The sequence below is a fragment of the Sardina pilchardus genome, chromosome 21, assembly GCF_963854185.1.
Source record: "Sardina pilchardus chromosome 21, fSarPil1.1, whole genome shotgun sequence".
Taxonomy (NCBI): domain Eukaryota; kingdom Metazoa; phylum Chordata; class Actinopteri; order Clupeiformes; family Clupeidae; genus Sardina; species Sardina pilchardus.
Genome location: NC_085014.1, coordinates 10339180 through 10353209, shown reverse-complemented (window position 1 = coordinate 10353209; position 14030 = coordinate 10339180). Strand labels below are relative to the sequence as shown.

Below are 14030 nucleotides of genomic sequence, written 5' to 3'. Positions count from 1 at the left end.
CGTCTGCCTGAGCCAATGGTGAGTATGCCACCGCATCGGCCTCCATTAGTCGTGGATCTGTCCGAGGTTTCTTCCTATTATGTATCTCCAATTCTATTGGGAGTTTTTCCTCGCCCCTGTTACTCATGGGCTCTCTCTTTCAATGTTTACTGTAACACTTTGTAATGCGCCATGAGACATGTGTTTTGGCGCTCTATAAGTGGAATTAGAATGAAATTGAAATTGAAATTGAAATTAGATTCATTAGATTCTATTCATGTATTTTGAGTGGGTTTTGTGAAGTGAGGCGACCAAAAGTCAGGTTAGAGCTCTGTGGAAGTGAAGATACCAGAGGAAAATCGCGTGGAGAGCAGAGTTTCGCTTGTTTTGCAGCTCGCTATGGAAAATCTGTCGGCGATAATATTAGTTTGCGCATTTGACTTGAGATTGATCTGTGTTTGTGACGTGTCCTCTGCGTGCGTTTAGGCAGTGACATTTCCATGGGTGAGCAACGTCACCTTTTGACCTGAGCCAGCGGCTTGACTGGAACGGAAGTCCTTAAAAGGTATTGTTGACTTCTTGTTTTTAGTGTTAAAGAGTTCAGAGAGTCCAGACAAATGAGTTTCACATCATTTAGTTTGAATCTGTTTCTTTCCCCCCGACATTATGACCAGTTTTTATGATGGTGTTTGTGTGTGTGTGTGTGTGTGTGTGTGTGTGTGTGTTTGGGTTGTCAGAACAGTTAAGATAAAGGCTTTCACATCTGCCAGACGCATGAAGTGCATGTGCATGGTGCAACAGTTCAAACTGTTGTTTTCTTTGACATTAAGCGTTTAATGGGCCTATTCCCACAATATTCACTGCCCAGTGGGGCGGTCATTATTGATCAAAGGCTGGTGAGAGGTAAACATCGCTCTCATTAAGCAGCGGAGGAGTCCCAAACGCAGCCAGGGATCTGAAGGCCCATCTCGCCTCATCTCCTCCTCTCCTCTACAGCCAGAGAAATCTCACATCCCCTGGGAATCCCTCTCTCTCTCTCTCTCTCTCTCTCTCTCTCTCTCTCCTCCTCCTCTTTCTGTCTGCTCTCTAACTCTCATGACTTTTACTCCCTCTTTCAACCTCTCTCTCTTTCTCTTCATCTATCAGTACTCATCTCTCATCTCTCCTCTCTCTCTCTCTGTTCTGTTCTGTCTTTATTCCTCTTCATCTGCACTCTCTATCAAACGATAGACAATAGAAGTCAATCTTCCCTCTTGAATAAGTCAGTTTCTTTTCCTATTAGGGCCTTTCATATAACAGGCATGTCTGTGTGAGAGCGTCCGTGCCCTCAACAAGACTACTGCAGTCTTTGCGCTGCGTGCTGTGGAAGCCTCGGGGATGTACTCACTCGTTTGGATGGACAAGATAACGAGCTTGCAATGACTGTGACATTCCACTGACAGATGGTGGCATGGTCTTTCACTTCCTCTCTGTCTGTTGTTGTCGTCTTGTTGGGTCTCGGTTTCTCTGAGTCTTGTTCACTAAAACACACACACACACACACTTACACACACACAAACACACACAGACACACTCACCTACTGTATCTACATGTGAACTTGTGACACACACTTACACAGGCGGTGTAAATGATGCTGAATCTCAGCTCCCAGCTCTTGTTTTTGGTCGTTGTCCAGGCAGACCGTCAGCACAGGAGGCAATTCCCACTAGGAGGACCCGGGCAGTATAAAAGCCAACGGGGGTCCGGCACTCCTCAGTCCACCACTGGGAGACCAGCGACACATATTTCCCTCACACACACACACACACACACACACACAGAGAGAGAGACACACACACACACACACAGAGGGAGACACACACACACACACACACACGCATGCACACACTCAGGGACGCGTGGCAGGGATTCTTCTAAGGTAATGGACTTCTCAGACTTCACAGATGAGTGTGCACAGCGAGTTGTTCATTTCATTTCATTTCACTTTCCTGCTTTTTATGACTTTGACTTTCATTTCTGCCTTGTGCTGCTCGTGCTGCTCGTGCCTCTTTGCTGCAGCGCTTACTCACTCCTTCACACACACTCATCAGAGCCCTGGTGAACATGTGATTGTGAGGAGAGGGGGGAAAAAAGTTGTTTTATGTAACTAGCTAAATGTGTCTTTAAATACTGCTCTCTGTAGTTTTGTACACTTTAGAACATAACCGTGATATGCATTATTAGAACATTGGTTAATTTGCATTTGTTTGAATTTTGAAGAACTCAACAATGCATCATCTTTAAAGGATTAATGTTTTTAACAACATAACTGTTCTGTATGTTAAATGTTCTCGATAATCACATTTCTAATCATTGAAAGATTCGTCTCAATACAGTATATATATCATTTAACGTTTCAGTCTTCAGTTTTAAAATATCTGAATTTTTGAAACGATCCATTTTGCCTCCAAGACAAGAGTTCTGTGAGTGCAATAGCTTTCCCATCATTCTCATTAAAGATGTACGGAAGCTCCAAACTTCAGCAGGTAGTGTCTGTCGATGACGAGCGAACCTTGCAGCAGGTAGTGCCTGTATGTGGTAAAGTGAGTGACTGTGTGGATGGCGGCACCATGGGGCTCGGGAGCTGAAATAACTCTATTCCGTCCGCACGCCGAGCCTCTCTGCTGGCGCTCACAGTGTGAACCTCCTAAATGTCGATATCAGTTAGCAAGCGCTGCCTGGGAGGAGATGTTTACTTCACAACTCTCGAAAATTAAAGTTGCTGAACTCGGGTGAACTCTTGAGCGAGCGAGCGAGCGCTCGGTTGGCTGACGTAACCTCACCCGTTCTCTCCCTTTCTCTCTCTCTCTCTCTCTCTCCCTCTCTCTCTCTCTCTCTCTCTCTCTCTCTCTCCCTCTCTCTCTCTCTCTCTCTCTCCCTTTCTCTCTCTCTCGCGCTCTACAGAAAAACAAAAACAAACAACAACAAAACAAAAAACACGAGACGAGGAAAACAAACGTGTCGACGACGACGACGACGACGACGACCGGAGGACAGGGCCGGACGCTCGCCATGGCCACCCTGGTCATCGTCAACGACTCCTTCGGCAACGTGTCCATCTACAACGAGGTGATGTACGACGACGACGACCCGGCCTCCTGCCACCACGTGGTGCCGCCCGCCCACCAGCGCCGGCTCATCCCGGCCGTCTTCGCCCTCATCTTCCTCTTCGGCGCCGTGGGCAACAGCCTGGTGCTGCTGGTCCTGTGCCGGCGCGGACCCGGCCGGCGCACGGTGGCCAGCACGTACATGGTGAACCTGGCGCTGTCCGACCTGCTCTTCCTGCTCTGCCTGCCCTTCTGGGCGGTCCAGTACGCGCTGGACTACCACTGGCCGTTCGGCGCCGTCATGTGCAAGGCGTGCAGCGCGGCGCTCACGCTCAACCTGTACGCCAGCATCTTCTTCATCACCTGCATGAGCGCCGACCGCTACCTGGCCATCGTGCAGCCGCTGCGCTCGCAGAGCTGCCGGCGCCTGTGCCGCGCGCGGGTGGTCAGCGGAGTCGCCTGGCTGCTGGCCGGCTGCGCCACCGTTCCCGCCCTGGCGCTGCGCGACACCGTGCACCTCGGGCAGGACGTGACCGCCTGCGTCTTGCGCTACCCCAGCGACGGCTGGGTGACCGGCCTGGCGCTCAGCAAGACCGTGGTGGGCTTCCTGCTGCCGCTGGTGGTCATCGTCACCTGCTACTGCGGCATAGGGCGCCACCTGCTGGCCGCCACGACGACGACCGGCGGGACGGGCGCAGTCGCCGACGCCCGCGGCGACCCGGACAAGGCGTCGTCCGGCGGCGGAGGTGGGCACTCGTCGGGGGGCGCCAACAACGTGGACCACGTGCTGCGGATGGTGGTGGCGGTGGTGCTGGCCTTCTTCCTGTGCTGGTTCCCCTTCCACACCGTCACGCTGCTGGACGTGCTGCACCACCAGGGGGCGCTGAGGGGCTGCTGGGTGCGGCGCGCCGTGGAGACGCTGCTGCCCTTCACCATCTGCCTGGGCTTCTCCAACAGCGCCGTCAACCCCTTCCTCTACTGCTTCGTGGGCAACCACTTCCGCGAGCAGCTCGGCGGGCGCTGGGGCAGCCGCTGGGGGAGCAGCAGGGGGGGAGGAGGAGGAGGAGGAGGAGGAGGAGGAGGAGGAGGAGGAGGAGGCGCAGGAGGAGGAGGAGGAGGAGGAGGAGGAGTGAGCGGGGGCGGAGGAGGTGGGGGCGGGGGGTCCTCCTCGCAGCACATCAGGGGCTCCTTCAGCACGCGCCTCAGCTCGCTCTCGCGCAAACTCAGCGACCTCAAGGACCTGGGGCCTCCCGAGAGCCCCGCCCCTGTCTGACATCCCATAATAAGGACAGGCAATGTGTACGTGTGTGTGTGTGGGTGTGTGGGTGTGTGTGTGTGTGTTGGGGTGCAAAAGGGGCGAGGGTGACTTGGGGTGAGATGTGGATCTATGTTGGTGTGAGGGGTTGAGGGTGTGGGGGGAGGGGGGATGAGTAGAGGTGCTCTTGCTGCGGATGGGACTTGGTCTGACATCCCATAATTGAGCACTTGGAGGTGGGGTGTGTGTGTGCATACGTGTGTGTGTGTGTGTGTGTGTGTGTGTGTGTCTGTATGTGTGTGTCTGTGTGTTTGAGAGCGCTGGGGGTCACGGATCTCGGAAGACGAGTAAAAAAAAAAAAAAAAAAAAACCAAGGACAAGTCATCCTCGGAGACAACCAGAGGTGTGACATCCCATAATTAAGCTGCGGGCCTGACACAGAGGAGAGTGAAGCGAAGGCGCCCGCTCGCTGTCCCCTCCACAGCCATCGATTCTGCGCCTGCTAACCTCCATTTTATCACACCGGGGCCTTATGGGGATTAATGTCCTGAAAACGCAGTCTTCTCTTAAGATTGATTACAGACATTCGTGGTGAGGAGACCCAGAACTATGCCAGGCTACTCGGCCACCAGCTCGGAGTAACACCCCCCTGTTTGACCTCTTTTAGAGGGGGATTCATACGGACAGGTGTCTAGCCAACGGAAAAAAAGGGGGGAAAAAACATTAAAAAGTGAGGGGTGCTGCTGGGGTTTAAAACTAGTTGGAGTCATTAACCGGATATCTTAAATAAGCTGTATTCTTCTCTTCTCTCAGCAACGACTGAGTTTTGTTTTCTTTAACCCACACTGAAGATACGCATGACCATCACTGAGGACTCTAAGTAATAAAACAGATCCTCCTCCACCAGCAGACTCTGTGTGTATCTGCAGTGCGTCTCTCTCTCTCCCTCTCTTCCTCCCTCACCCCCCCTCTCTCCCTCCCTCTCTCTCTCTTCCTCCCCACCTCACTACACAGGAGGTATTTACAAGCCAACATTCCTGTAAGTGGTGTGAACAATCAGATTAAGAGAAAACAGATGGGATTTCTGAGGCACAGCCTCTCATATCCTCGCACATACTCACGAGACCAGGGACAAGCTGCTTTAGTCTTTGTTGTTATCATCTTATTTGGATTCACTGATTTATTCCACACAGAAGCAGCTCATCTTTATGTGAATAAATGAGCCCCGCCATTATCTGTATCAAGCTAGAGAGTTACTAAATAGGATGATTGTTATGCTAAATTTTATGGACCATGATAATGCGCTTCTAAATATCTCTAATTATATGTTTTGTTACTCCTTGCTCCTGAGCATAGCCAAGGAGGATTTCAAGTAATGAGCTAAATGATAACTGCTGAAATTGCAGAGTGCTGGTATCCAAAGCTTATACTTCACTGAGTTATTATATTGAAACAATGGATGAAGGCCTGGCCAAGACATCAGGTAGAGTTGATGGTAAAATTTGGAACGTGTGTTTCCTCTTTTGACCAGCAGGGGGAGAAAGATGACTGCAGTTTCATCTGACCGTGGCAGGTGCTCTTTGGAAGCAAACCTGCGGCAACAGTTTTACCAAAACAAACCTTCAAAATGCTGTGTCGCATTACATCTCTTTGTATTGCTATTTTATCTGTCTATTTCTTTAAAATGCCATGCAGGGAGAAAGCGCAGGAAAGAGAGAAAACAAGTTGGAAAGGTATTGTTTGTGAGAAAAAGCGATAGAGAGAGAGAGAGAGAGAGAGAGAGAGAGAGAGAGAGAGAGAGCAAGCAGCAAATGAAACCAATTGGGTGTGTGTGTGTGTGTGTTTGTGTGTGTGTGTGTGTGTGTGTGTGTGTGTGTGTGTTTGTGTTTGGGGGCTGAGACCACAGAAGTTCAGAATTAGTCATGAGAGACACACAGCGAGGGGGGAAGAGTCACAATCACAGCCAGCTGAGTCGCTGCACGACCTCAGCGTACCGCACATCCTCTCTCTATCTGACCTCGCCAGAAGTGGGTCTCCAACTCACCCGACCCGACGCACCGCACGGCGGAGGAGAAGCACTGGACCACTGGAGCCTGAGGAACATGCTGATGAGTGCAATTCCTGTAGCCTCATCAAAGATAATGTCATCTGACTGATAATTAAAAAATCAAGGATTAAATCATTAAGTCAAGCTTCCTTAACAAAGTGAGAGTTTGTTTTAAGCAAAAAGAAGATTCATATAAAACACGCCTTGTAATAATAATGACAATGTGTTACCTACAAAGAGTAAGGCCTATTTGCATATTTATGAAAGAGCAGAAAACAATGGTAATTTGTATAAGAAAACAAACAAATACGACATATGACATATCACACCCCCCCAATGATGAATCACAAACACAAACAAGGTCTATGCATCAATGCCACCATAGCATCAGCACGGGCCCGAGATGAGGCAGTCAGGAGACCCAAACTGCTGAGCTGACTAACGGTGTGTGTGTGTGTGTGTGTGTGTGTGTGTGTGTGTGTGTGTGTGTGTGTGTGTGTGTGTGTGTGTGTGTGTGTGCAGGGGAACACGGAGCCTCTGGCGGCCCCTCCAAAGCCCTGACTGTGCATCCAGCCCTGTCCTACTCCCGCCGCAATAATCAGCTGTGTGGATGCAGACGCACGCGCGCCCCTCGCTCTTATGTCTCTTTAATGCAAGGGGCTGTTTGCTGCCTTTTAAACTTGATCTTATTAGTCCAGCACTTAACCCCTGCTTGACCCGATGGGCCTGCCACGTGTGTGTGTGTGTGTGTGTGTACGCACAAGGACGCGGTGTGGGGAAGACTGTGTGATAACTGTCAAGGGGGTGTGTGTTGAATGGTGTTGTTTGAGTTCTGTTACCAGCCTAGAGCTTCGACACACTCCTCGCTTACTTAAAAGAAAAAAAAAAAAACCCAGTCTGCTAACTGACATTTTCCACCTTTTCTTAGTGTTGTGATGCAAAACCTTACCGTAGCCTTTGAAGTAACTTCCTGCCAAACCCTGCGCATCATTTCCTGTTGAAGGAAAGAGTACTGAGTGCAGCTCAGGCATTAGGGTTAGTGATGCCGGCGTAGAACACACACACACACACACACACACACACACATACACGCAGATCAACCATCACAGAGAGCAGAGGACACATCGAGACTCACCGCGCGATGGACTCTGTACCCGTGTACCACGGCCCCATTGGAAAAGCCCAGTGCGAGAGGAGACTGTGTGAAGCGGGCAAGGATGGCAGCTACCTCATCCGAGACAGCGAATCGAAGCCCGGAATGTACTGCCTGTGTGTGCTGTGAGTTTTACGCCTCTTACATAATCTTCTTATCTTGTTACGATTTTGCAGAACTGAGACGGCACGTTCCTTTTTTTGAGGTGTGACTTTTAGCATGACTTGTTGGAAAAATAAAGTGCTGGACAAGAAAGTAAATAAACTATTTAGTATTAGTATCCGTTAATATCAGTTTCTATCAGTTATTATTTTTAGAGAGAGTGGTTACATGCATTTCTGCAGCTTCCAATGCCATGAGAATAATATACAACAATATTGTGTAGAGGCCTACACGCAGGCCTGTTTTTTTTTTTTACACTTTTCCCCTGTGGCAGCTCAGAGACTTATTTAACCTTGAGTATGACTTCTCCATCGACAGGTGTAAAGGCTACGTCTACACGTATAGGGTACAGCAGGATGCAGAGGGATCTTGGGCGGCTGATGTGAGTCAAACACACACACACACACACACACACACACACACACACAGACACACACAGACACACACACACATACATTATCTGATGAGATCAGTTCCTCTTCTTTAGAAGGAAAAAGATATGTGAAAGCATAGTTGAACCGAGCACATGCATGTTACAGAATAGTTAACCAGATCTGCACCTAGTTAAAGGCTGAATCAATTACTTAATCAATGATGAACTCATTCTTAAACATTAACCCTATATAGGATCCACTCTGAGGGCCACAGGTTGCATCAAGAATTCCTTTAGCACGTAGCCCTGTAACTGTGTGATGGTACCACACCACTTCCATGGTCACTGAAGCAGGCTATACATTAACGCTTTAGCACCGTTAAATAATGGCTCTTCTCTCCACATCTATCCTCCGTAAAAAGCCTGTTTTATGTTAGCCACACTGGGGCATGATCAGTCATTTTACTCTCCTCCATGTGGCTCGTGTTCTCCCTCACAAAGGGAGAGAAGTAACACGTTCAAAGGCTTGTGCGTAGATATTGTTCGCCCAAGTTATTGTTCTTTATATGCGTGCGTTTATGTCACTTTTTACGAGGCCTTTGTCTTTGTCTGTGAACGTGTGTGTAGTAGAGCATAGTCTCGGAGAGGCGGACACTGTAAAACGTTTCATTGCTAAATTGTGGAATAATAGCCCAATTTATCAGAGGCGATACCAAGAGAGTTACACGTTTAACGTTTCATTAAAAAAAAAACTCCTAATTAGAAGTACTTCATCATATGGCTGCTAAAGTACACACAAGTGCAGCTCAGAGCAGGCAAAAAATACACGGAAGAATTGCTTTTGATGATCCAACCACTCATCATGACATCTGGTATTTTGTGAGGTTTGACCCAATTCAGTTGAAGACATCACAGAAACAGTAGTCTTGCTTACAGTAACATGCCCCTCTCCACTGCCACAGAATTGTGGCTTTTGAAACTGAAGCGCCATGTTGAATGTCTCCCTGCATAAGACATTATTATTTTCTTTTTGTTTCTGAACAATACAGTAACATCATGATTGTGAAGTGAGATCTCACGCCTCTCAGATTTCTTCATGGGATAAACTGTATGTTTCAGATGTCTATTATCATCTCCTTTGTTCTTTTTTCAGCATGAGACAATTTGTGCATTAGGCCTGTGTGCTGTTCCTTTCTCCACCGCGCAAGTGGCTAGCCTATTTAAAGCATAACATATCTGCAGTTTCTCCCACGATGCAAATGGCTAATTAATTACACCAAGCGTTTTTTTTTTATTATTTAATTTTTCTTTTAAATAAGAGCGTAATTTACACACAGGCAGGCAGATAGGCATCTATAAATAGCCCAGCTGGGTTATACGAGACCACCGTGAGTGCGGAGACGAGCGTGTGGTGACTGTTGTGGTTTTTCTTTCTGAGGTTACAAGTCATGGCTACATTTTAGTTTCCTCAACAATCGATCTAAAGAAACAGAAGAGGTAATACTGAGCTTCTGTAAAAAAAAAAAACTGCAGAAGCTCACCTTCTCTCTAGACCGACTCGACTGAGATGCAATTTGCACGAGACTATTTCGTTTTTGTAGCAGTTCTTGTGTTTGTGGATGACAGAAAGTAGAATTGACCAAATGTTTTGGTATAGGCTACACAAGTGTAAAGTCTAGTTGAATTGAATTCAATAACCGAGCAGAGATCTACTTGTCAAATAAACACCATAATCCTAAGCACAACATTGGTCAGTCAGCTCAATGCACATGTACACTGCACAACATCTCTAGCTCCTGCATTCGGCACTTAAATGTAAATTGTAAATGTAAATGTAAATGTAGGCCCTGTCCCATTTCCCCCCACTTAACACTTCCACTTAGTTTTGACTGCCCTACTCTCTAACCGACTGCACTTTGCCTGTCATCTCTAAGTGTTAAATGCCACACCTTTTAATCACCTATGTACAAATATTATTAATAGTTTTAACACTCTTAAACTAGATCTAACACTCAGTCAAATGGGATGATATCAACTCAGAATAGTGTTGTTGAGCATTAACACTTTTAATTTTTTACTGTGTAGATTTATGGCCTGAGGTGTCAAAAAGGCAGATTATGGCTTCGAGGCCTGGGAAAGGGAAACCGCACGTGTGCAACATGCGCTCGATCAGCACAGCAAGGAAACTGAAGACTCACATCCATTGCTTCCTGTTTTTCAGACTGCAGACGACCAACAGAAGCGCTTGTTTCGCAAAGTCAAGAACTTGATAAGCGCCTTCGAGAAGCCAGACCAAGGGATCGCCATTCCGCTCCTCTACCCGGTACCTCGGCCCATGCCGACGACGCCGGCGTACATGTCAACCACAGAGCAGCCGTCTCCTCCTCCTCGGCCCACGGGCCAGAATCACAATCAGAACCACAACCAGAACCACAACCAGGGACCACACCAGAACCAGCACAAGTCCGCGCCGCGGGTCAAAGGGAAAAAACGGCCTTCTGTCTAAGGAGTCGGTCGCACGGCATCTCTCTGCAGAGACTCGAGTCGGGAGTTGAAAGCAGGCCAGATGTTTTCAGTTGATCCTTCCGAGAACTTTCTGGCTCTCTCATCCTCACTCTGTTTCCCTACTTGCGTCTTGTCCTCTGAGTTCCTCGTTTATAGGCTACCACGCTGGCTCTCCGTCTCTCACGCGGTCTCTTTCTCTCTCTTCGTTTTCTTCTCCATATTATAAGGTATAATTCTATGAATTGATTTTTAATTAAAGTGCTCCAGGCTTTTTTTTTTTTTTTTTTTTTTTTTAATTCTCCATTTTTTTTTAACATTTTGTCTTGGCTGAGAGTAAGATTGTGGCACTTCTATTTTATTCCACAAATAGAAACCTCAAGTCTATTGCTACAAATCTAGTTGAAAGGCTTTTCAGTAGAGCCAGCCTCTGTCACATGGTTGTAGACAAAGATCCTGTTTTCATACAACACTGTGTTACCTGACAGACATGTATAGTGCTACCCACAAGAAATGTATGCAGGATACAGGCATTTAGCCTTTACCCGCCAGCGCCATTTTGTCATTCGATCAAGGAATCTGTGTATCCTTTGATCTGAAGTGGGGCCTACATTAGTTGTCAAGATCATTTAAGAGCTTGTTACTGTGTTAACTGTATTTAAATACAGTAAATGTATACATTTGTAATGATTACCATGATAAATAAATATATAAAATAAAGACCAGGTAGGATAGAAACAAGTTACTGGTATATTACTTGGTCTGTATGATTACTAGTGTATAGAATCATTATTCTACTACAGTACACAGTATAGCCAATCTGTGAAGTGAACAGTTTGACTAACCGGAGCATGTCAAAGGCCTACAGAAATCTGAAAAGCAGATGAATTATTAAAATTTGGATCTTGCACATGAGCGCTTGCAACACTGTACACAGTGTGCACGCACACACACACACACACACACACACACACACACACACACACACACACACACGCCCACATCCACACCACACCCACCCAGAGTCACAGGATATATTTTGCAACGGTGGAAGACCACAATCTAGCCAGCGGGTTTCAGTGGAGGCTGAGCAGTCAGCAGAGATCTACAGTAATAATGATGTCCTTACTTCCATTATTTCCTTAGTTTCTCCTAGACAACAATAACATTACAAATGAGATTTAGGCTTCAGTGGCCTGTTTCTCAAATGTGTGTGCCCACATAGAGAGATCCTATGGTGTGAATGTCCAGAGGGTCACACATGATCCTCACTTTCATGAATAGACGTCTCAAAGGTACTTTGATATTTGGGGATGAAGCGCACATGTTCACAGTGTACTGTACTGCATTTGACAAGAAGAGGGCCGTTCAAAGCCATTGTGGATGGGGCTACAGTAGCCAGGAGATCTTTTCGGTCAATGACTGTACATTTTTACAATGAAGTATCTCATCTCATTTCTGTCTCAATCTGCTTCTCCTGAGTAATTTAAGGAGGAATATCTGAGATCAAATCGATATTATAATTGTAAGAATAATGAGACCTTATCTGGGTCTCCATCCGTCTTTGAGAACTAAATATTTCTTTCTCCGCAGCCTTCCAATCCAAGAGAAAGAGAGAACAAGAGAGACAGAGGGATAGAGAGAGAGAGAGAGAAGAGATAGAGCACTCTTCGTCGCCTGGCAACCATACTCTTAATATTCCACCATGTGTCAGACGGCACCTTATCACAAGAAGTAATAGCAAAATAACAATAATAATAAAAAAGCCGATGTGAGCTGATTCGGTCTGATTGGGCAGATACGTATGGGCGTGGGCGTGCTGGGAGACCCTCGGCCCGTGTTAAACGGCTCCTCCGGCGGCACCGACAGATGGCGGGCGAGATGCCGCACGTGGGAGGTCAGGGGGAGAGGGCGTTGTGACAGGATGGAGAGAGTCTGTCTCACGCTGAGCATTGCTCAGCTGAATTAGATGCGTTTATACAAGAAGCAGCCCACGGACCAGAGCAATTGCTACAGTAGATTTGGCACATGCTTACACATCACAGCCCACAGTACTAATGCCGGTCTACTGATACTACTAGCACGATCAATAATACTGATATAAATTGTTATTATTATTCGTCACTATTATTATTATTATTATTATTATTATTATCATTAGTAGTAGTATTATTATCATTATTATTATTATTGCATGCTTATTTGTAGGCTGCATGGCTGATGGAGGGTTGAAGGCCGTAATATTCAGGACAGGCGCAGAGCATCTGAACACGGAGGAGGAGACAGTACAGGGGCTGGAGGAGGTCATGGTGACAGGAATTATTACTTTAACAATCATCAGGGTTCGCCTATTTTTATTCACCTGGTGGAGCACATCTGTCTCCTCCAAAATAATGAGATAATGTGTAAGAGACTGAGCGCCTGCATGTACTGCTGGGGTTTGACATTGCAGTCCATTACTGTGTGGGCACTTTGTCCAAACGCATTTCTTAATTGGGCAGAAATTTGAACATGTCTGTCATCTCCCACTTCTTGAGCGATGTCAGTGACGGAACTCGTCTTGTGATGCGGCACCTCCACGAAGATGTAGAGGAGACGTGCGTGTCTCGACTAGCTTCTGCCTGTTTCACTTTTTTTTATGACTCGAGACTGATAATGAAAGCGAGGCCGGCGGCTAGCTGCAGTCAGCTACGTGAGACAGCGGACCTTCACTTGAGAATGGGGGCGGATTCACTAGGCGACTCACAGGGAGCTGAGCAATTTGTGGAGTGGAGAGAATGTCAAATCCAATCACCATTTGGATACTGGGGAGATGGTGAACCAGAGCTGTGGCAAGCACATGTCCATCCCAACACGTCTACTTTTCATTTACCACCCCCCCCCCCCCCCCCGCTCGCCCGAGGCACTCCAGAACATCTGTTATCAACCTATGATCAGATGTGCTACAATTAATGTCATTAATAATAATGATTTATAAATAATATAAAATAAATGCATTGACAAAATGTACACAACCTGAGGGCATTGCTACCTTCTTTGCTGCTGAATCGGTCATCGGAGAGCTCACTAACAGTTAAAAAGTAACTTGTATTAGTGTAACGACCATGATTATTTGTGAGTCATCTCATTGTACTGTAATTGTACAGCACAAAGACTTCATGTCGAACCATTTGACAATGGAGGAATGGTGAGGCTGTAGTCACACTGACACGTTTTTTTCACCTCTAGAACATGAGTATTCTGTGGAGGGGTCATTGTAAGATATTTTTTTGCCATATATCCAGAAAATGTGGAATCGTTTTACTAAAGTGTGTGCACGTTTTACTAAATAGTGTGCTCGCTTTACTAAATTGTGCTGACGTTTTAATTGTTGTAAAATGAGCACACAATATCCTAAATTGTGCACACGATATAGTAAAATGAGACCACAATATAGTCAAATGAGTGCACAATTTACTAAAATTAGCACACA

The 14030-nt window shown here is 46.7% G+C and overlaps 2 protein-coding genes across 2 annotated transcripts; both read left to right on the top strand.

Annotated features, from left to right (window-relative positions):
• The first annotated feature begins 1730 nt into the window (after positions 1 to 1730).
• LOC134068536 (type-2 angiotensin II receptor-like) lies at positions 1731 to 4827 on the top strand. Its single transcript, XM_062524218.1, has 3 exons — positions 1731 to 1898; positions 2924 to 4109; positions 4763 to 4827. The coding sequence occupies exons 2-3, from the start codon at positions 3032 to 3034 to the stop codon at positions 4825 to 4827; spliced, it is 1143 nt and encodes a 380-aa protein (XP_062380202.1). The 5' UTR covers positions 1731 to 1898; positions 2924 to 3031.
• A 2593-nt stretch (positions 4828 to 7420) lies between these two features.
• sh2d1ab (SH2 domain containing 1A duplicate b) lies at positions 7421 to 11299 on the top strand. Its single transcript, XM_062525206.1, has 3 exons — positions 7421 to 7646; positions 8002 to 8065; positions 10278 to 11299. Exons 1-3 carry the CDS (start codon positions 7510 to 7512, stop codon positions 10560 to 10562), a joined length of 486 nt encoding a protein of 161 aa, XP_062381190.1. The 5' UTR covers positions 7421 to 7509; the 3' UTR covers positions 10563 to 11299.
• Positions 11300 to 14030: the final 2731 nt, after the last annotated feature.